The 22,202-nt window shown below is 39.8% G+C and overlaps 1 protein-coding gene across 2 annotated transcripts in view; it reads right to left on the reverse strand.

Moving 5' to 3' along the window:
• The window catches only part of P2RX1 (purinergic receptor P2X 1), a 50,436-nt gene that overhangs the window by 14,073 nt on the left and 14,161 nt on the right, over nucleotides 1-22,202 (reverse strand). For both annotated transcript variants that reach the window (XM_058164412.1, XM_058164413.1), the window contains exons 2-7: nucleotides 16,625-16,772; nucleotides 14,705-14,776; nucleotides 11,187-11,256; nucleotides 2,530-2,626; nucleotides 2,310-2,390; nucleotides 1,599-1,740 (exon numbers count right to left, since the gene is read on the reverse strand). In XM_058164412.1, the coding sequence (XP_058020395.1) occupies nucleotides 1,599-1,740; nucleotides 2,310-2,390; nucleotides 2,530-2,626; nucleotides 11,187-11,256; nucleotides 14,705-14,776; nucleotides 16,625-16,772 (610 nt within the window). The remainder of the gene's footprint in view (nucleotides 1-1,598; nucleotides 1,741-2,309; nucleotides 2,391-2,529; nucleotides 2,627-11,186; nucleotides 11,257-14,704; nucleotides 14,777-16,624; nucleotides 16,773-22,202) is intronic.

Consider the following 22,202-nt stretch of genomic DNA (forward strand, 5'->3'; position numbering starts at 1 on the left):
TTTCCACTATCCTATCAGAGCTGAAGAAGCTTCTTGGATGAGAAGCGAAATATCTTCAAAAGAAAAAAAAACCCAAGAAAGTTCAGTTGACTCCTGAAAAACCACCTTTGGGACAGCCATGACCTGGATGACTGAGAATCTCTACAGACTCAAGAGCCAGTATGTTTCCAAATGTTTATTGGACAGTAACATAGACGTCGCCATCCTTCAAGAAATGTTTTATTTATTTTATTTATTTTATTTTGTCACAACAATATATGTAGGTATCATACAAAAAGATTATATAGTAAATAAACACATATATGGGTAAATATAAGGAGGTATAAGCATATATATAGGAAGAAGAAAAGAAAAACAATAGGACAAGAACGGTAGGCATGTCTGTGCGCTTATGCACGCCCCTTATGATCCTCTTAGGAATGGGGTGAGGTCAATAGTAGAAAGTTTTTGGATAAAACCTTTAGGATTATGGGAAGAGACCACAGAGTCAGGTAAAGAGTCAGGTAAAGTCAGGTAAAGTTCATAGAAAACAATGAACAGCAACTCAGAAGAAGCAAGATTCATGCCTACGACCTGTTGGGAGCTAAGGTGTGGCTACATATGTTAGAAAGAATATAAAGGGAAAATGTATGCAAGAAGCATACACTAAAATGGACATCGTTTAAGTCTACAAATAAATACTGTACAGCGAAGTATGATGCTGCAAAAGTGCATGGGTATTTTCTCCTCTCATAATATGAGATCATGCAATAAAAGCTAGATAGTGGGAAATTTTCACATGATATTATGTTAATCTGTGGAATTTATCAGCATAGGATATAGAGATGGCCTCTGACTTTCTGGAATGAGGTGCTGAGAAAATGCTGTTTGACATCTAAGCTGGGTGCCTAAAGCATGTAGGAAAAACTATGGGGATAGAAGAAGAGCTTAGAGCTTAGTGCTGTTTGCACTTTACTCTGGCATAAAATTTGATGCCCCTTCTCGTGATCCCTGTCCTGCCATTGGCATGATACTGACAAGTCACATTTTTCTTATTTTTATTGCACAGAGAACATTAAGACAGAGATTGATTGGATTCCCCAGATTTGTTGGCCCATGAATCAACTAATCAGTGTAAAACTATCCAATCATTCTCCGGGAATGGGCTACAGAAGGGAGTTTTGATAAAAAGCAAATTTAGCCATCTTTCAAACCGTATTCTGACATCGCATAGGTGTTTTGTATAAATTTAAAGGTATACAGGTATAATGCTATTCCGTCATTCTGGATTTTTTTAGAGATCACACCAAAACAAAACTGATTATCGTGGTACTTTTGGGTACAGGTTTAGCACTATGCTGGAAGAGGGGATGTCTTATTTTAGGAAAAGAGGGCATTTGCCTTCATTTGTGAAAGTTATGCAAATCAGATTGCCTCTGCAGCAACATTTTGCAAAGAAAAAAATGATGTCATGGACATTATGTCATCGTGCAAATAACATAATCTATGCCATTTGCCCTCTGATGTGTGTGACATCATTGTGGCTTCTATTGGATGCCTGTGGCTCAGCTTATGGACTGTCAACTTTTCGTGCCTCTGACCACTCAGAATAGACTCACCTTAAAAGCAACTTGGGAAAAATTCTGTCCAGATTCTTCCACCATATATCCAAGTTTAAACACAGGGCACAGTGGATCCTTTTCTTTGTGATAAACACATTTTTTCAGGTAGCGTTCACTAACTCGCTCGACAAGATTGCGTCTGTGTTAGAGGAAAGCAAACCATCATCTCAGTTTGTTTCATTGTTCTTAGCTCACGTATACAGTAACTACTTTCAAATTACGTTAACTCCCTTAAATGTCTCAGGAAAAATATAAAGATCTGAATATTGATTATAATAATAGGTGTATTAAAATACGATAAGCCGAGAGGTAAACCATCTCAACTTTTCAGTATGACAAATTTTAAAAGATATAAACACTCTAAAAGTCTGCTTAACCAAGCTTGGAGGTGAATGATGGGTTGACAATACTCTGCCTTTTAGACTTTCTCATGTGTTCTTTTTAATTTTATTTTAATTCCATTTTTTACTTCATTTTATCTATGGCTTTTATATGATTTTATGGTTCTATTTGTAAACCACCCAGAGTCACGCAGGTGTGATGAACAGTATAGAAATTTAATAAATAAATAAATAAGGACACCTATAAATGTCTTGGATGGATGGATGGATAGATGGATGGATGGATGGATGGATGGATCACCAAATATTATAAAATCCACCCCCACAAAAGGGCTATAATTTATAGTCACAACAATCTTTGGCTTACCTGGAAACTCCAAACTTGGGGAAAGTAATGCTGTTTTTTATAAACAAGGTAAATTTTCCAGCTTCCAGAAGCAATGGTGGACTGTAAGACATAAATATTGATGCGTAGGTGTGAAAATACATAGAAATAGTGGTATCCATAGAAGGTTGATTCTTCTTTCCTGAGATTTAGCATCATTATGAAGAGAAACCCTGTCTCCCTTTCCCACTCCATTTCTTACTTGGGAATGTTGTCATCAATTTCAACAGGGCACCAGCCAAATATCTCGCAGGTCTTCTGTGTACGGCTAAAATTCACGCACTTTCCAGTCATGATTCCTGTGGAAAGTATAGTCAAAAGTGAATGAAGATCACCTTAGACACCAGTAGTGTTGTGCCTCGTCCGCTTTCCCCGCAGCCGGGCCCGTCTTATCTGCTTCCAAACGCTGAGGAATGTCCTAGCATGCCTCCCGGCCCCAGCCCTAGCTCCATGCCCAGACAGGCCGAGGAGGAAGAAGTGCCTCTAGCCCCCAGGCAAACGGAGCAACTAGACCCCTCCCCTTCCCCCACAGCATGTGAGCCTGAGGAAGGTCAATTACCAACAGCTGCAGACTGGAGTGACCCTCGCTTCAGGAGAATTGATAGGCGGCGTCAACAGAAGGAAGGGAGGGGCAGGCCTGGATAAGTGCTGAGTCATGGAGCCACACCCCATGGCCTATATAAAGGATCTGCTTTCTGGCATTCTCTGAGTCAGGCAAAGTCTATCTTATCTTGCTGAAGTCACTTTCTGGTCTCCTGCCTGCCTTGAGAACTTTGCTAGGACTTTGGCAGAGCTGCAGAGGCACGCCTGATTCGGATTTCCCTGACCCGGCTGTCAGCAGAGGAGTGGGACACGACAAGTAAGAACCAAGCAGAGCCTTGGACAAAGGACCACTCCCCGTGTTGCTCCACTCTCTGTGTTATTGCTTCTCAAACTGAGGATGCAATCGAACAGATTAGTCAATGCTAACAATTGTGTAGTTTGTGGTTCAGGGTATAATCATTCTTTTCTACTTTATCCTGAGAGACACCATATGTGTTCAGTTCTCAGGACCGTGTTCAAAAATAAAATTACAGTAACAAGCTGGAGTGAATTCAGTGGGTGGCTCAAATCCCATGAGGAACAGATAAAGGATTTAGCCAAACTTAATTTCAAATTACTCTTAATAGCATTAAGAGTTGTAAATTTAATTTTGCGCAATTTTTTTCCTGGAAGCATTGTATTGCTAATTAGAGCTTATAAAACTTATGCTAGACCAATCTTAGAGTATTGAATCCCCACCATATATCTGACATCAGTACAATTGAGCAGGTTCAGAAGTATTTCATGAGAAAAGTCTTGCACTCTTCTGTACACAGTAGAATTCCTTATGCTACTAGGCTCGAAATTCTCTGTTTGGATAACTTAGAACTGCGTCATTTGCAGTCAGACCTAGGTATTGCATACAGAATTATACGCAGTAATGTTTTATCTGTAAATGACTTTTTTTGTTTTACTCGCAGTAATACGCGCGCTAACAACTCAATGTAAATTGTTCTAAACTTTTTTTTTTATTCAAAAAGTTTAACAAAATTTTTTTCCCCCTTTCCCCCAGCCCCTCCTCTCCCTTCACAAACCCCTCCCCTCCCCTGACTTCATGGAACAAACACAAGGTATAGTTAAAAATAAAACAAACATATGCTAAAAAAAAAAAATTCCCCCCCAAAACTATTATACCAATTTTCCCTCTCTAGCTCTGACTTCCTCCTTACATAACCAAAATCCTTCAAAAAAAAATATTAACAATTAACAGTAATAAAATATATAAATCAATAAAACAAATTAATCCTAAAGTATTTAAAACCAGCTAATGCGTAAAAATCCAATCCAATTCAGAGAATATCTCGCTTATAATTTCTATAACCATATAATTTCCCCCCCTCCAATCTTTCTTACGTAAGATCTTTCGAGAATATTCTATTTGCAATTCAGTACAACACATTATATAATTTCAATACAAGAAATTACAATATCTATTCAACTTTAGTCCTAGTCTTTTATGATAGATATGAAACATATAATCAACCCATTTCTTCCAGATCTTTCTCACATAAAGTCTTTCAAGAACGCTAATATTTTTATCTGTTAATATTTCAAAAAAAACTTCTTTCCAGGGTAATACTTTTATCTCTTGCCATTTTTTTTGATGCATTAGTCTCTGTCTTTCCTTCATTACTCCTTTTAAAAAGTCAATCACAATATTTCCTAATAGTTCCTAATAGTTCCTAATAGTTCCTAATGTCCAACAATCCACAAGTTACTGTCATATATTCTATCAGTCCGGAAAGAGTACTCTTGGAAAGCATTAATCCTGTGAATTTTTCCGGTTCGGGAGGCAGCCTCTTGTAACACAGATTCAGGCATTTCATCTAAACTTTTTAGAAAAAGCCTCTTTACATCATTTTGTTTATTCATGATCATATCTTCATTTTTATCCGTTTTTGCTTGCACCTCCATTCCATATTCCAATCGTTCTAAACTCGAGTGCAAAAAAATATCATTTCTGTAATAGAGTTGTCAAAGTCTGGAATGGTCTACCTGATTCAGTTGTTTCAGCTACAAATTGACTTCCGTCAACCTTACTTCATACTTAAGGGGTCATAACACAACATAACAACAGAGTTGGAAGGGACCTTGGAGGCCTTCTAGTCCAACCCCCTGCCTAGGCAGGAACCCTACACCATCTCAGTCAGATGGTTATCCAACATTTTCTTAAAAATTTCCAGTGTTGGAGCATTCACAACTTCTGCAGGCAAGTCGTTCCACTTATTAATTGTTCTAACTGTCAGGAAATTTCTCCTTAGTTCTAAGTTGCTTCTTTCTTTGATCAGTTTCCACCCATTGCTTCTTGTTCTACCCTCAGGTGCTTTGGAGAACAGCCCGACTCCCTCTTCTTTGTGGCAACCCCTGAGATATTGGAACACAGCTATCATGTCTCCCCTAGTCCTTCTTTTTATTAAACTAGACATACCCAGTTCCTGCAACCGTTCTTCATATGTTTTAGCCTCCAGTCCTCTAATCATCTTTGTTGCTCTTCTCTGCACTCTTTCTAGAGTCTCAACATCTTTTTTACATCGTGGAGACCAAAACTGGATGCAATATTCCAAGTGTGGCCTTACCAAGGCATTATAAAGTGGCACTAACACTTCACGTGATCTTGATTTTATCCCTCTGTTTATGCAGCCCAGAACTGTGTTGGCTTTTTTAGCAGCTGCTGCACACTGCTGGCTCATATCTAAATGGTTATCCACTAGGACTCCAAGATCCCTCTCACAGGTACTACTATTGAGCAAGGTACCACATATACGGTACTGGTGCATTTTGTTTTTTTGCCTAAATGTAGAATCTTACTTTTTTCACTGTTGAATTTCATTTTGTTAGATAGCGCCCAATGTTCAAGTTTGTCAAGATCTTTCTGTAATTTGAGCCTATCTTCTGGAGTGTTGGCTATTCCTGCCAGCTTGGTGTCATCTGCAAATTTGATGAGTTCCCCATCTATCCCCTCGTCCAAGTCATTGATGAAGATGTTGAAGAGTACTGGGCCTAAAACAGAGCCTTGGGGTACTCCACTGCATACTTCCCTCCATGTGGATGTAGTTCCGTTGAGGACTACACGTTGAGTGCGGTTGGTCAGCCAGTTACGAATCCATCTGGTGGTGGTGCTGTCTAACCCACATTTTTCTACTTTATCTAGTAGTAGGTTATGGTCTACTTTGTCAAATGCTTTACTGAAGTCCAAGTAAATTATATCGACAGCATTCCTCTGGTCTACTAATTTTGTCATTTTGTCAAAGAATGCGATAAGATTAGTCTGGCATGATCTGTTTTTGACAAACCCATATTGGCTTTTGGTTATTACTTTGTTTGCTTCTAGGTGTTTGGTGATTCGTTGCTTGATTATCTTTTCTAGAATCTTCCCCGGTATTGAGGTCAGGCTGATAGGTCTGTAGTTTCCTGGGTCTGTTTTTTTTCCTTTTTTGAAGATGGGAACTACATCAGCTCTTTTCCAGTCCTCTGGCAGCTCCCCTGTGCTCCAGGATCTTTGAAAGATATAGTTCAGTGGTTCAGTAGAGGGAGGGAGCACTAATGTGCCTATCGTCCCTGTCATTATATTTTTATTCTTTTATTCTTGTTCTCATTTTTGTTTGGCAAATTCTAATAAATATAACAGCAATGTGCATAGCTCATAAAATCATCTGCTACAATGTCCTTCTTGTCAATGACTACTTCAACTTCAACCACAGTAAACGAGCACACAATAGATACAAACTTAAAGTGAACCACTCCAAACTCGATTGCAGAAAATATAACTTCAGTAACAGAATTGTTAATGCCTGGAATGCACTACCAGACTCCGCGGTCTCATCCCAAAATCCCCAAAACTTTAACCTACGACTGTCTACTGTTGACCTCACCCCATTCCTAAGAAGTGTTAGTGCCACTTTATAATGCCTTGGTAAGGCCACACTTGGAATACTGCATTCAGTTTTGGTCACTGCAATGTAAAAAAGATGCTGAGATTCTAGAAAGAGTGCAGAGAAGAGCAACAAAGATGATTAGGGGACTGGAGGCTAAAACATATGAAGAACGGTTACAGGAACTCGGTATGTCTAGTTTGATAAAAAGAAGGACTAGGGGAGACATGATAGTAGTGTTCCAATATCTCAGGGGTTGCCACAAAGAAGAGGGAGTCAGGCTGTTCTCCAAAGCAGCTGAGGGTAGAACAAGAAGCAATGGGTGGAAACTGATCAAGGAAAGAAGCAACTTAGAACTAAGGAGAAATTTCCTGACAGTTAGAACAATTAATAAGTGGAACGACTTGCCTGCAGAAGTTGTGAATGCTCCAACACTGGAATTTTTTAAGAAAATGTTGGATAACCATCTGTCTGAGATGGTGTAGGGTTTCCTGCCTGGGCAGGGGGTTGGACTAGAAGGCCTCCAAGGTCCCTTCCAACTCTGTTGTTATATTATATATTAAGTCTGTAAGGGGAGCGCATAAGAGCACCAGCATGCCTATCGTCCTTGTCCTAATGTTCCCTTTAGTTGTATTCATTTTATGTATTCAATTCATAGGTAAAGGTAAAGGTTCCCCTCACACATACATGCTAGTCATTGCCAACTCTAGGGGGAGGTGCTCATCTCCGTTTCAAAGCCGAAGAGCCAGTGCTGTCTGAAGACATCTCCGTGGTCATGTGGCTGGCATGACTAGACACCAAAGGCACACGGAACGCTGTTACCTTCCCACCAAAGATTTTTTCTACTTGCATTTTTACGTGCTTTCGAAACTGCTAGGTTGGCAGAAGCTGGGACAAGTAACAGGAGCTCACCCCGTTACACAGCAGCACTAGGGATTCGAACTGCTGAGCTGCCGACCTTTCGATCTACAAGCTCAACGTCCTAGCCCCTGAGCCACCGCGTCCCTATTCAATTCATACATATATATTATTTAATATGTATTTGACAAAATAAATAAAAATAAATAAATAAATAAATCTCTTCAAATATCTGAAGTGCTATCATAGAGAAGGGGGATCCAGAGGGCCAGATCAGAACCAAGGAATTAAAACTGCAAGGAAAGAAGTTCAGGCTGGAGATGACAGGAAGAACTTCATAACCGTATGACTGAAGATCTTCAGAGGCTGGATGACCATTTGGTGAAAAGGTGCTGCAGTAGAACCTCTACTGAGCAGGACACTGAATAGCTAACATCCAAGGTCCCATCCAATTCTCTGATTCTGTGTTATGGTAATTCAAGTTTTAAGTTTTTTTGTTTGGTTACTGTATTTTATGGGAACACATAACTATTCAGGGTTTAGGGTTTAGAATGTTGTATGAGCCTAGCTGATTTCCAGTTGATAATTAATACCGGATTATAAACAGTTTCTAATTTATGTCATTTTGGCCCTTTTTCATTTTTTAAAACAAATCACATTTAATAAAACTTTTCCTCAGGGAGATTAGTATTCTTATTTTCATTTTTGGCAATAAGTTTTTGCCTTTTTCAGTTTAAAAATGAAAACCTAATTCTTTTGGAATGTTAACATTATTGTTTGTCAATAATGGAACTTACTAATTTAATTTATCATCATCCAATGCTTTGTCTATGTGTCCTCATAATTATTATTCTTATACAGGGAGTCCTCAAGTTACAACCATAGCTGAGCTCCGCAATTATGATCATAAGTGGTGAAGGTTGTAAGTGGGTTACGATGTAAAATGGGACTCAGTTTTATGACCATTTTTGTGGCAACGGTAAAGGAAATGCCAGGGTCATTCAGAAAAAAACATGGTTGTTGTGAACCCATTATTTGCACGGGGGTGGTTTTGTTGCAAACAGGAAGAAAATACCAGTTTCTAGCAGAAATGTTGTAAATCGTGGTCATGTGACCAGGGGCACTGCAAATAGTGCAGTGCAGACTGGTTGCTGAGCACCTAAAATCCACCCATGTGACTGTGGTGCAGGTGAGGGCAGATATTTGAACTTCAAATCTCTTTTTTGGAGACTTAAATGACTGATTGTAAGTCGAGGACAACCTGTATTGCTAACTTTTCTTACCCCTCTGTGTCAACTTTCTCGATTTTAAGCTGTGTGGACATGCTGGCTGGGGAATTCTGAGATTTGAAGGAGGGGTGGGATTCTACCGGTTCGGGAGAACCAGTAGCTCCGACGATCAGTTTATCTTTATTAACCTATATTTTATTGCACTTTATTGACCTATATTTTCTCAGCTGATTTGCACAGCAGAGCGGATTGCTGCACCTCAGCTGTGTTGCTCCCCAGCAGTAACACGAAAGGTAAGTTTTTGTAAAACTGCGCACACATGCACAGCACGCGTGCACAAAGCGCGTGGTCACCAAACTGCTTGTTAAAACGGCAGGATTCCCACCACTGAGTTGAAGTCCACACAGCTTAAAAATGCCAAGATTGAGAAACACAGTGCTCTATTGCATTTATTTCAACAGTAACAAGCAATGTCTATGGAGATTCTCAGTCATCCAGGTCATGGTTATCTCAAAGGTGTTTTTTCAAGAGGCAACTGGACATTGTGTTTTTTCTTTGAAGATGTTTCGCTTCTTGAATGAGAAGCGAAAGGTCTTTGAAGAAAAACAAGAAAGTCCAGTTGCCTCTTGAAAAAAATCACCTTTGGGAGTAACAAGCAATGAAACAATGACAATGGAGGAAAAGCCTCAAAATGTTGCTTCTGTTCAAAACCTTAGCCCCAATTTCCTTTCTCTCCCCAACTCCTAGAAAACAATTAGTCAACATCTCAAGGCCATTGATCGTTATCTGTCCTCATTCCACCCCCCCCTCTTAGTTGCTCTTTTTGCAGCTTGTTAAATGTCAAATGCTCTGTAATTTAGGATTTTTGAATCAATATACAAATGGAAAGCTTAGTATATTCAAAATTCACAGTTCTCTGTATTTGGCAGTGCAGTGTGTCAACAATTTAAAAACTAGAATTAGGGAATTTATATAATATGCATATCTTCATATTCATCCTCATGAAAAATATGTTTTGCGTTAAAGAAATTGCAAAACTTTGTCTATAAAACTAATCTTAAACTTTATTCACAAAATGAAACATTGGAAGAGCCAAAACAGGTATATTTTCAGAAATGAGAAATGAAAGAAAAATGCTCAAGTCAGTTTATACTCAATTTATAGTTGCACGTGGGCTTCCCATCAAATCTGGTTGGTCATTATGGAAAACAGGATATTGGACTATAAGCATTCCGGGAAAATTCTTGTAAAGTTTTTTTTAAAGTATGTCTAATAAATCAAATAACAAGTAATATAAACAAGGAAGTAACTTATATATACAGTATAATAGCACTGTTTGTGTTCACACAATACATTGAATAATAAACTAGTATATCATATGAGTTCATGTGACACATTAAGTCAAAAAAACAATCAAACCAACAATCAATCTAATCAGGATCTTAGCGTGTGATGCAAAAGATAGTCCTCAACTTACAACCACAATTCAGCCAAAAATTTCTGTTGCTAAATGAGACATTTGTTAAATGCCTTTTGCCCCATTTTATGACCTTTCTTGCCGCAATTGTTAAGTGAATTACTGCAGTTGTTAAGTTAGTAACACGGTTGTTAAGTGAATCTGGTTTCCCTATTGACTCTGCTCGTCAGAACATTGCAAAAGGTGATCACATGACCCCTGGACACTGCAGTAAATATGAGTCAGTTGCCAGGTGTCTGAATCTTCATCAAGTGACCATGGGGATGCTGCAATGGTCATAAATGTGAAAAACAGTCATAAGTCACTTTTTCCAGTTGCCTGTCAGGGTTCAGACGGATGCCCTAATTAAATCATGAGCCTTCAGCCAAGCTTCAAAAGAAATCCAGTTATTTATTAGGAGCTTCATATCAGTACGTTCCAGGTGAAGCCAACTCTGATTCCACATAATTTATGCCCCAATCATGACCCTGTTTCCTCCCTCCCCCCAGGGTGTGTCATCAATCACATTCGCCAAGGGAGCAATTTCTCGGGCTGTAGAGATCACTCCCCTCTGGCCAATGTGGGTAACCCTGGGAGACAGCCTTGAGAGAGATATGTCTGGAATGAACTTCAGTTTTTGTCTGCTGTGCTGCTTTGTCGGTTTCCCATCCCCCTTGCCTATGGCAACTCAAGAGCAGGCCAGGAATGCTTTGTGAGTTGACATTGCCGTTATAACTTTGAACGGTCACTAAATAGACCGTTGTAAGTTGAGGACTACCTGTACTCAGATAGGAGACCATGAGAAAATCATTGGGATGTATTTGACTTGATTAAGCTTGTTGTGTACCGAGCTATTTCTCACCTTGCCCACGGCGAAGAAACTCTCCTTTATTGCAATTACTGTCATTGCTACACTTCTCAGACTCAGGATGCTGGAAAGAGGAGAAAAATGGAAATAATTCAATAAGCAGTGCAGAGTTGTATTGCAAGCCTTCCTAACACTCTTTGTTGTGACCCAGGTTCCTGGACCCGGACTCCTGGACTCGGATGATTCAGAAAGTGAGGGAGAAGACCTGGCAAGCCCTGCTTCTCTTGAGCCCTTTCCCTCCCTGGCACCCACTCAAAGGGAGGAGGAGGGGCCGGCAAAGCCTGATTCCCTGGAGCCTTCTTCTGATTTGGCAACGCCCCAAGAACAGTTTTGGAGTGATGCAAGACTGCGCAGGCGTGACCGGCGTGCGCAGCAGCGGAAGAGTTGGGACAAAGCCAAGTCATAATTGTCATGCAGTGACATCTGCAGAGACTATAAATAGGAGGTGGGACTTCCTGGTTTTTTGTCTTGGACAAAGTAATGAATTTGCGCGGGCAAACTGTATCAACGGAGGGAAGAATATATTCGTGAGTAATTCTGGCCTTATCTGTAATTTCCTTGTTATCTCCAGAAACTTGGCAGGCCCATGGGTAGACGTAGCCAGGACATTTATATGTATGTAAATAAATCAGAAAAGGAGGCCTCTGACTGACTCTTTGCTGGGAGTATTGGGGGAAGGGAAACAGAACACTCTTGCTTGACATCATGGTCCAGGAACACAACGTTTAGCGTCCTATTTTAGAAATATGTGACTATAGGGACTCAGTTGTGCAAATGGTAGAAAGCTGAACTTTTTAAATGTATTACCGAATAAACAAAAACTCCATGTGTTCTGTATAGTTAAGCAAGGGATTAGCTGTACAATGTTTTGGGGCTTGTGGGCATGTTGGTGTACTGTTGTAACATGGCAGTTTAGGAGACGGTTGCCCATTCACAAAATAGCTGCCACAGGAGCATCATCGTTTACAAAGAATGCAACTTGCATTCTTCTTTAGTCACCCTTTCTTGGAGGTTGCAATGGGTGGAAACTAATCAAGGAGAGAAGCAACTTAGAACTAAGGAGAAATTTCCTGACAGTTAGAACAATCAATAAGTGGAACAAGTTGCCTGCAGAAGTTGTGAATGCTCCAACACTGGAAATTTTTAAGAAAATGTTGGATAACCATCTGACTGAGATGGTGTAGGGTTTCCTGCCTGGGCAGGGGGTTGGACTAGAAGGCCTCCAAGGTCCTTTCCAACTCTGTTGTTATGTTATGTTATGTTATGTTATGTTATGTTATGTTATGTTATGTTATGTTATGTTATGTTATGTTATGTTATGTTATGCTATGCTATGCTATGCTATGCTATGTTATGTTATGTTATGCTATGCTATGCTATGCTATGCTATGCTATGCTATGCTATGCTATGCTATGCTATGCTATGCTATGTTATGTTATGTTATGTTGGCTTTGCAGGGTACACCAGATATAAGATTAATAAGCAGTTGAACGAATGCTACTTTATTGTAAAACTACATTGATAGAACCTTTCAAGCAGTGATGGGATTCAAATAATTTAACAACTGGTTCTCTACCCTAATGACCACCTGGGTAGGCATGGCTCGGTGGTCATGTGACCGTGTGGGTGTGGCCAACTCAATGTCACTCACATCGATGGGCGCTCGGCTTAGCTGTTACGATGTAATAAGAGAGGCAGTTTCTGTAAGCAGGGCAATAAAGATTAGGCTAGAAACAACACCAGAATATTTCCTTCCTGCCTTCCTTACAGAACTAGCCCTGTAAAGTGAAAAAACAAAACAAAATAAGATTTCTTCCAACAACTGGTTCTTTGAGCTGCTTAGAAAGTTAACAACCGGTTCTCCCAAATAGGTGCGAACTGGCTGAATCCCACCACTGGTTGCAAGTGGAAAGTACAATTCTCCCCTCTTTTACAATCTGAGAAACTAGGGGAGGTCTCTTCTGAGCTTCTTGCCTTGGCCACTATCCAGCTTCAGGCTACAGTTCCCTAGGCAATGTCTCTGCCCTGCTGTCTTCCACATACCATTACATCACCCTTGTCCTTTTTCTGGATGGGTCTTCGAAACAAACTGCTGGACCGTAGCTGCCATTGTTATTACTAAGCAAGTCTGTGGAACTCATTGGGAGTTGGGAGGTGAAGGTCAGATGCATTTGGATAAGATTTTGGAAATACCAATTATACCGAAGGGAATATGTTTTGCAGCCTTCCAGCCTTCTGTTTTCAGAAAAAGAGGGAGATGATGGAGAATGAGGGATATCAAGAGGTTTCTATGACCACACTGGCGTTCATGCCATGGTAGAGCCTTCAAGTTAGGAGTCTTTCTTTAGAAAAGAGGAAGGGATCTCCACAACATGATTACTTCTGCCATTCAGTGCAGCTAATATTTAACTAGGTATCAACCACAAAAATGTCAAAACATACGAATGTGAGAGACCATCCAAATAGAAATAGAAAAAAGTAGGCCTGTTAGAACATATCAACTAATCCTGTTGTTTTCCAACAAATTACATTTTCCCTTCTATCCTTTTTTCCCCCTTCTGCTTTCCAAGTATTTTGGGTGCACAAAAGCACACTCAGTTCTGTAGTTAGCACCCATTCTCTCCTAGGAAAATGAGATATTTTAGGAAATATTAAAAGGGCAGAATATTTCCCCCAAAAGGGAGGCAGAAATTCAGCCCCCCCCCCTCTGTTAATGGGCCATTAAGGCCTGAGCCAGTCCATTCTACATAACAAAGATAGGATTAGCCCTCTACCCATCTAGCAATAGAACTCGCCACATGGGGCACTTGGGGAGATTGCATCACCCAGCAAGGCTCAACCAAGCATGGAACTCAAAAGACAACCTATAGCATTATCCCTGCATCAGTGGTGAAATCCATTTTTTTTACTACCGGTTCTGTGAGTGTGGCTTGGTGGACGTGTTGTGGCTTGGTTGGCGTGGTGTGGTTTGGTGAGTGTGGCAGGGGAAGGATACTGCAAAATCTCCATTCCCTCCCCACTCCAGGGGAAGGATATTGCAAAATCTCCATTCCCACCCCACTCTGGGGTTAGCCAGAGGTGGTATTTGCCAGTTCTCTGAACTACTCAAAATTTCCGCTACTGGTTCTCCAGAACCTGTCAGAACCTGCTGAATTTCACCCCAGTCCTGCATGGCCCCATGGGAATCTGACAACCAATCAGAATACAAGCTCAAATTCAGATAGTACAAGAACAAACTTAATGTCTTTGACTTTCATAGATGCAAGAGAGGGAGAAGGGGAAATGTCAGGCTTTGAAGACTGATGTCAACTCTTTGAGCTAAGCTAGATCAGAAAACAGACTCTGCAAGCAAACTGAAACTCTACTATAAGGAGCTTCTTCCTCATATTGTCTTCTCTGGCTTCATACATGTTTTGCTAAGTTTACATTCTTTTTCTGAGGTTATCTCTATGGTACTCTACAGAAGAGGAATAAACTAAATAATATACAGTGACAATATCAAGCTACATACCCCTGGACATGTTTCCTGTTTCTGCCCACGGGTGGTAATAAAGTTAGTCATCACCACAAAGGAACTGTCTCCCTGCAAAGGAAAATAAGATGAATATGAAACTACTCATTTAATAGTCGCAGATTATCCTCTTGATTCCTGGCTAAACACAGAATGTTAAAAATCACATCAGGACTTGTACCACTGGATCTTTGGCTGTAGTGATTGCAGTTAGGCAAAATCTAACCTCTGGAGTTCATACTTTTATACACCCCTCCCCCCGGGTCTTGAGGTAGCAGCCAGCTGACATTGACTTATCTTGAAAAACTTAAGCAATGCCTGACCTGGTTAATATTTGCATGGAAAACTATCAGAAAAATACCAGGGCTGTAGGCAAAAATGGAAAGATTTTTTTTTAAATATCCCAAAGGAAAGCAATAGATTATGCATCTCAATGGTCTTCTGTTCATAAGCTAAGGAATTAAGAAAAAGCTGGGGTTATCATTATTTACTTTATGCATTAAACATGAAACTCAGTCAACTGAACATTTAAAAATGTGTCGCAAATACCATTGACTGGTGCTAATGGTTGATACGGGTTGCTGCCAGCATCCTAGGTATCAACCAAGTATCTTCTTAAAATATACGATGTTCCGAGTAGCACAGTTTTTTGCAGTTCTGCTGGTGTTATTGCAGGAAGCTGCAATTTCTTGATGTGTTTTTTAAAATTCTTGGACATGGTACCAAGTGCCCGGGTGACAATGGGTATCACTGTTACATGGTTCATCCATAGCCGTGTAGCTTCGATGGCCAGGTCGCGATATATCGTGATTTTTCCCCAGTTCTTTTTCTTCGATTCTGGCATCTCTTGGTCAGTGCAGGTAATAATAATAATAATAATAATAATAATAATAATAATAATAATAATAATAACAACAACAACAACAACAACAACAACAACAACAACAATAATAATAATAATAATAATTGGTGATGGTGATGGTGGTGGTGGTGGTAGTAGAGGTAAAGGTAGTAGTAGTATATCATGGTGTTACAGTAGCCAAGAGACCACAATGCTAGTGCAGAGTAGTAGTTTGGCTTGCCAAAGTACCAGCTGTATTATAGAACATGCTTGTGCACTTCCCAAAGTGTACCACAGGAGGGTAAGCTGGTTTGCACCAGAGAGAAAGATCAGCACATCTTCCTGCAGCTTCACCCAAGGCCCCCTCCATTCCCAGAGCAAACAGGAAGGTTCAGAGCCATCAGGAATCTGACTGCCTGCACAGAGCACCAGCTGTCTCCACAATGAAGTGATACCTATCTGTCTACTTGCATAGACTATGCTTTCAAATTGTTGATGGATAGAAACTGAGGTGAGTGACAGGAGCTCATCCTGCCACACAGTGCTAAGGTTCGAACCACCAGAGCAGTGACCATCTCCAGCATCATTGAGCCACTGAGCGCCTCTTAGAGCTGGGGCTGAATGACCAAGAGGCCTAAAGACAGAATGAGGACAAACCTCTCTTGCTATTCACAGCAGGGGCAGGAATAGGTGAGAAAAAAATGTAGACAATCTATTTGGAGCCTCCCAGGAGCTTCAAAATTAGAACTGAGCAATTTCCAGTTCAACTGGGAAGATCTTAAAATATTGATGTGATATTTAATGTAATACTAATCTAATTGATAAATATTTATCCAAAATAGGAGAAGGTTGATTGTTTCTTTTGAGTGCCATGTTTCTTTCAGCAGAACCCTGGAGTCAATTTTTGACTAAGCAGTAACAAGCAAAAGGGAAAATTCTCCTACACATTAATACAGGTAGTCTTTGACTTATGACCAGTTGAAGTTATGGCAGATCCCGCAAAAGGCACTTATGACTCAGTTCCAAAGTTCTATGTTTATTCTCTGGAAATGACTCTTCCGTTGTTCCTAAAGTCTTACCTGAGGAGGGAAAACATAGTCTGCCACATCCCATAAGTATGGACCCATGCCACTAATGTTTGTAACTGCGATGCCTTTGAGCTTCACTGAAACAGAATTTATGATGCCATCCTTAGACTGGTAGCCTTTCTCGTATAGGAATACCCACCTAAGAAAGACATTTAAAAAAAATAATTAATATGCTTAGAAAGTAAAAAGCGAGAAGGAAAACTAATCTGGCAATTACATTTGTAAGTGGATCATAAGCTTCCTAACAGACAGGAAGCAGCAGGTGAAGCTAAGCAGAATCACATCAGATATCTGTACAATTAGCACAGGGGTCACCCCCCCCCCGCAAGGCTGTGTGCTCTCCCCACTTCTCTTCTTTCTATATACCAATGACTGCATCTATAATGATCCATCTGTTAAACTACTGAAGTTCGCAGATGACACAACAGTGATTGGTCTCATTCGAGACAATGACGAATCCGCATATAGACGAGAGGTCGAACGACTAGCCTTGTGGTGCGACCAAAACAATCTGCAACTGAACACACTCAAAACCGTAGAAATGGTGGTAGACTTTAGGAGAAACCCTTCCATACTTCCACCTCTCACAATACTTGACAATACAGTATCAACAGTAGAAACCTTCAAATTTCTAGGTTCTATCATATCGTAAGATCTAAAATGGACAGTTAACAAAAAAGGACAACAAAGACTGTTCTTTCTGCACCAACTCAGAAAGCTCAAACTGCCCAAGGAGCTGCTGATACAGTTCTACAGAGGAATTATTGAGTCTGTCATCTGTACCTCTGTAACTGTCTGGTTTGGTTCTGCAACCCAACAAGACAGACACAGACTTCAGAGGATAATTAGAACTGCAGAAAAAACAATGCTTTGACCTGTTCTGTGAGTTGTGTTTATGCGGTGCCTTCCTAGTGACTGATTGTGCGTTGATGACTGGCAATTGGCTATTGTTTCCTTGTGCTGCTAAGCCCAGAATTAAGTTGGTGGTAATTCTGGGACACTTATATTTGCCTTCATTAGTGACAAATATTTTTGATTAAAGTGATATCAGTCTGAATAGTTTACATTTTTTACTAATTATAACCTAAGTTATAAGAAAGAAGCAATGGATGGAAACTAATCAAGGGCAGAAGAAACTTTGAAGTAAGAAGAAACTTCCTGACAGTTAGAACAATTGATCAGTGGAACAACTTGCCTCCAGAAGTTGTGAATGCTCCAACACTGGAAGATTTTAAGAAGAGATTGGACAACCACCTGTCTGAAATGATATTGGGTTTCCTGCCTAAACAGGGGGTTGGATTAGAAGACCTCCAAGGTCCCTTCCAACTCTGTTATTCTATTATTCTATTAAATCATAATCATTGTAGACTTGACATCTGCCATGCCAGTAAATCTGGATTCCCCAGATTTTGACCCCTATTTTATGTGTTCTCCAGACTCCTTATTCAAAATTTGGCTTTCTGAGTGGAGGTTCACAGACTAAGCTAAACTGATTACTATACTGCAGAACAAAACTAAGTCAACTACAACAGCAGTATTTAGCAATCAAAGCTTATATATAAATCTAAGCCCCAGTGTTTAAATCTTAGGCTTTTTCCTCCCACTTTTTCAAATCAAACGCTATTTGGCCATTCTTACTATAGCCGGATTATAATAGTTTCCTTGAGTCTGGGAACCATTGGTTCTTGGCTTGGCAGGTTTATTTCTAATACCACCTCCTTCTCTGTTTTCTTCTCCCCCTCCTCTTCTGATTTTGTGGTTGTAAGTAGCTGAGGAGTATGGTCACCCACTTTCTATTTCCATTTCTTTGTCATCTGGAACCCCATAATCTCTTCCTTATGATACCTTACATTTTTCTCTTCCTGCGTGAAACCAACAGGAAGTGGCATGAATTACCAATTTAGCTCAAGCTGTTGAGATTTTCTTATTTTCACGCCTCTCTACTCCTCTCAACACCAGACAGCAGAAAGGAACACCAGACATTTCAATTTTTCCCCTATTTCTTTGTGAGAAGCTCTCCTTATTTCAGAAATTTCCTTTTTACATTTGTATGGTGCAGATTCTGGCTTTCTCTTGTTAGTCATAGAATAGAATAGAATAGAATAGAATAGAACAGAATAGAATAGAATAGAATAACAGAGTTGGAAGGGACCTTGGAGGTCTTCTAGTCCAACCCCATGCTTAGGCAGGAAACCCTACACCACTTCAGACAAATGGTTATCCAACATCTTCTTAAAAACTTCCAGTGTTGGAGCATTCACAACTACTGGAGACAAGTTGTTCCACTGATGAATTGTTCTAACTGTGAGGAAATTTCTCCTTAGTTCTAGGTTGCTTCTCTCCTTGATTAGTCTCCACCCATTGCTTCTTGTCCTGCCCTCAGGTGCTTTGAAGAATAGCTTTGCTCCCTCTTGTTTGTGGCAGCCCCTGAGTTATAGAAACACTGCTATCATGTCTCCCCTGGATCTTCTCTTCACTGGACTAGCCATGCCCAGTTCCTGCAACCATTCTTCATATGTTTTAGCCTCCAATCCCCTAATCATCTTTGCTGCTCTTTTCTGCACTCTTTCTAGAATCTCCACATCTTTTGTTTCCCTTCTTGTCTCCATTCAAGTCTCGTTCCTCCCTCCCATAGTCAGAATCACTGGCAGGTTGATTGTGCAGCCAGTCAGGAGGCTAAAACCTGTGAAGGTAGAGATAGTCCTTGGCTCACGATCACAATTGAGCTCAGCATTTCCGTTGTTAAGCAAGAGTTGAGTTTTTCACAGTTTTTAAGTGAATCATTGCAGTTATTTGTTAAATGAGTCTCACGTCCCCATTGACTTTGCTTGTGAGAAGATTGTAAAAGGTAATCACATGACCCCAGGACACAACAACGCTCCAGTGGTGGGTTTCAAATTTTTTTACTACCGATTCTGTGGGTTGTGGCTTGGTGGGCATGGCAGGGGAAGGATACTGTAAAATCTCCATTTCCTCCCCATCTGCTGGGACTTGGGAGGCAGAGAATAGATGGGGGTGGGGCCAGTCAGAATTTTTACTATCAGTTCTCTGAACTACTCAAAAGTTCCGCTACCAGTTCTCCAGAACTGGTCAGAACCTGCTGAAACCCACCTCTGCAACCTTCCTAAATACATGCCAGTTACCAGCTGTGATCATTTGACCATGGGGATGATGCAATCATCATTAAGTGTGAAAAATGGCAATAGGTCACTTTTTAAAGTACTGTTATAATTTTGAATGGTCACTAACCGAACTGTTGTAAGTCAAGGACTATGCGTAAAGGGGAATTTAAACATTTTTAAAATTTCCTTTAAAGAAATCTACCACTGATTTTCAAGTTTTCCACAGTTCAGAAATATAACTGTATGGCTGATTATATAATTCAGCAATTAATTATATAACAATCTTAACAAACAATTAGGGTCAGAAACATTTGCCAATTTACTGTGTTTATCCAAAGGTCATTCAGTAGATCTCAGTATATTTTCTGGCTGTCCCTCATAAAATAATGCAAACTAGGGGAATGCCTCTTGTTTGGAGAATATGGAAGAATAAAAACATAATCCTTAAGTACATTTTCTCAGAATACACCCTGCTGTATTCAAAAGTATCTACTTCCTGATGAGTGCACATAAAATTGACTTTAGATGGCAAGTCAGCCACTACTCAGTTGGCCAAATATTTGTTTTAGAACAATATTTATTTATGGACATGCTTGCTAATCTTGTTGAACCATGATCTATGAATGTGGATGTCCTTAACCATTAGATCACCAAATTATTTTCTTATTTGTGTCTTTCATCTGCAAACTAATAATACCTTGCAGGAATATTGTATTGGTTACTAAACTTAACAGTAAATGTTTGTAGAATATCACATTATGATTTAATGATGAATAGAAACTACTCTGTAGACCTTATACAATAAAGCAGTATTCTTCTACCTGTTCTTCTACATATTATAGTCCTCAACTTACGACCACAACTGAGCCCAAAATTTCTGTTGCTAAGCGAGACATTTGTTCAGTGAACTTTGCCCCATTTTATGACCTTTCTTGTCACAGTTGTTAAGTGAGTCACTGCAGTTAAGTTAGTGACACAATTGTAAAGTGAATTTGGCTTCTCCATTGACTTTGTTTGTCAGAAGGTCGCAAAAGGGGATCACATGATCCCGGGACATGGCAATCGTCGTAAGTAGTCAAGTGTCCAAATTTTGATCGCATGATCACCATGCTGCAATGGCCACAAGGGTGAAAATGGTCATAAGTCATTTTTTTCAGTGCTGTTGTAACTTTGAACAGTCACTACTTCTAAAACTAAAATCTTATGGCATTTCTGGACTCCTGTCTAAGTGGATAGCTGCGTTCCTATCAAACAGGTAATAAGTAGTCAAAATAGGGAACGCCCTATCAAACCCTGTACCTGTGTCCCCCAAGGCAGCGTTTTAGGACCCACACTCTTTATACTTTACATAAATGACCTTTGCGATCAAATTATAAGCAACTGCGTTCTCTTCGCTGATGATGTAAAACTATTCAACACCACCGGCAATGCTGCTACCCTACAAAAAGACCTTGACTATGTGTCAAAATGGTCAAACAATTGGCAACTCCAAATCTCAACCAACAAATGCTCTGTCTTACACATTGGCAAAAAAAATCAGAACACAAAATTCAAGCTGGACGGATACAACCTCGTAGACGACCCTCACTCTGTTAAGGACCTTGTAGTACTCAAATTATCTAAGTGCCAGAGCTTGCTGTAACAGCATTATCGAAAAGGCATTAAGAGTTGTTAACCTGATCTTGTGTAACGTCTTCTCTGGTAATATTGTACTGCAAACTAGGTCATACAAAACTTTTGCTAGACCAATTCTTGAATACAGCTCATCTGTCTGGAACCCACACTGCATATTGGACATCAATACAATTGAGCGAGTCCAGAGATATTTCATGAGAAGAGTCCTCCACTCCTCTGCTCACAACAGAATACCTTATGCCACCAGACTTGAAATTTTGGGCTTAGACAACTTAGAGCTTTGCCGTCTTTGGGCTGACCTAAGCGTAGTACATCAAATTATCTGCTACAATGTCCTACCTGCCAATGACTACTTCAGCTTCAACTACAACAATACACGAGCAAACAATAGATACAAACGTAACTTAAACCGCTCCAAACTTGATTGCAGAAAATACGACTTCAGCAACAGAGTGGTTAATGCCTGGAATGCTCTATCTGATTCTGTGGTTTCTTCCCCGAACCCCCAAAACTTTAATCTCAGACTGTCTACTGTTGACCTCACCCCATTCCTAATAATGGAATTTGAAATTACAAAAAGTCTTTAAATGTAACTATGGAATTTACTTAAAGCATTGGAAATGATACTATGAAGATAAATTGAGTTTTCTCTTTTTTTCTTTTCTTTTTTGACTATGATTAATATTATATGAATTGTTATTGAATTGCAAATATATGAATGACTCTGATGTTTGATAAGTAGTATATATAAAAGATTACAAATATTAACTGGGAAATAAAGGGTTTAATAAAAAGGGAGTAAGGAGTGGGGG

The sequence above is a fragment of the Ahaetulla prasina genome, chromosome 1 (genome assembly GCF_028640845.1).
Source record: "Ahaetulla prasina isolate Xishuangbanna chromosome 1, ASM2864084v1, whole genome shotgun sequence".
In the NCBI taxonomy this organism is placed as follows: domain Eukaryota; kingdom Metazoa; phylum Chordata; class Lepidosauria; order Squamata; family Colubridae; genus Ahaetulla; species Ahaetulla prasina.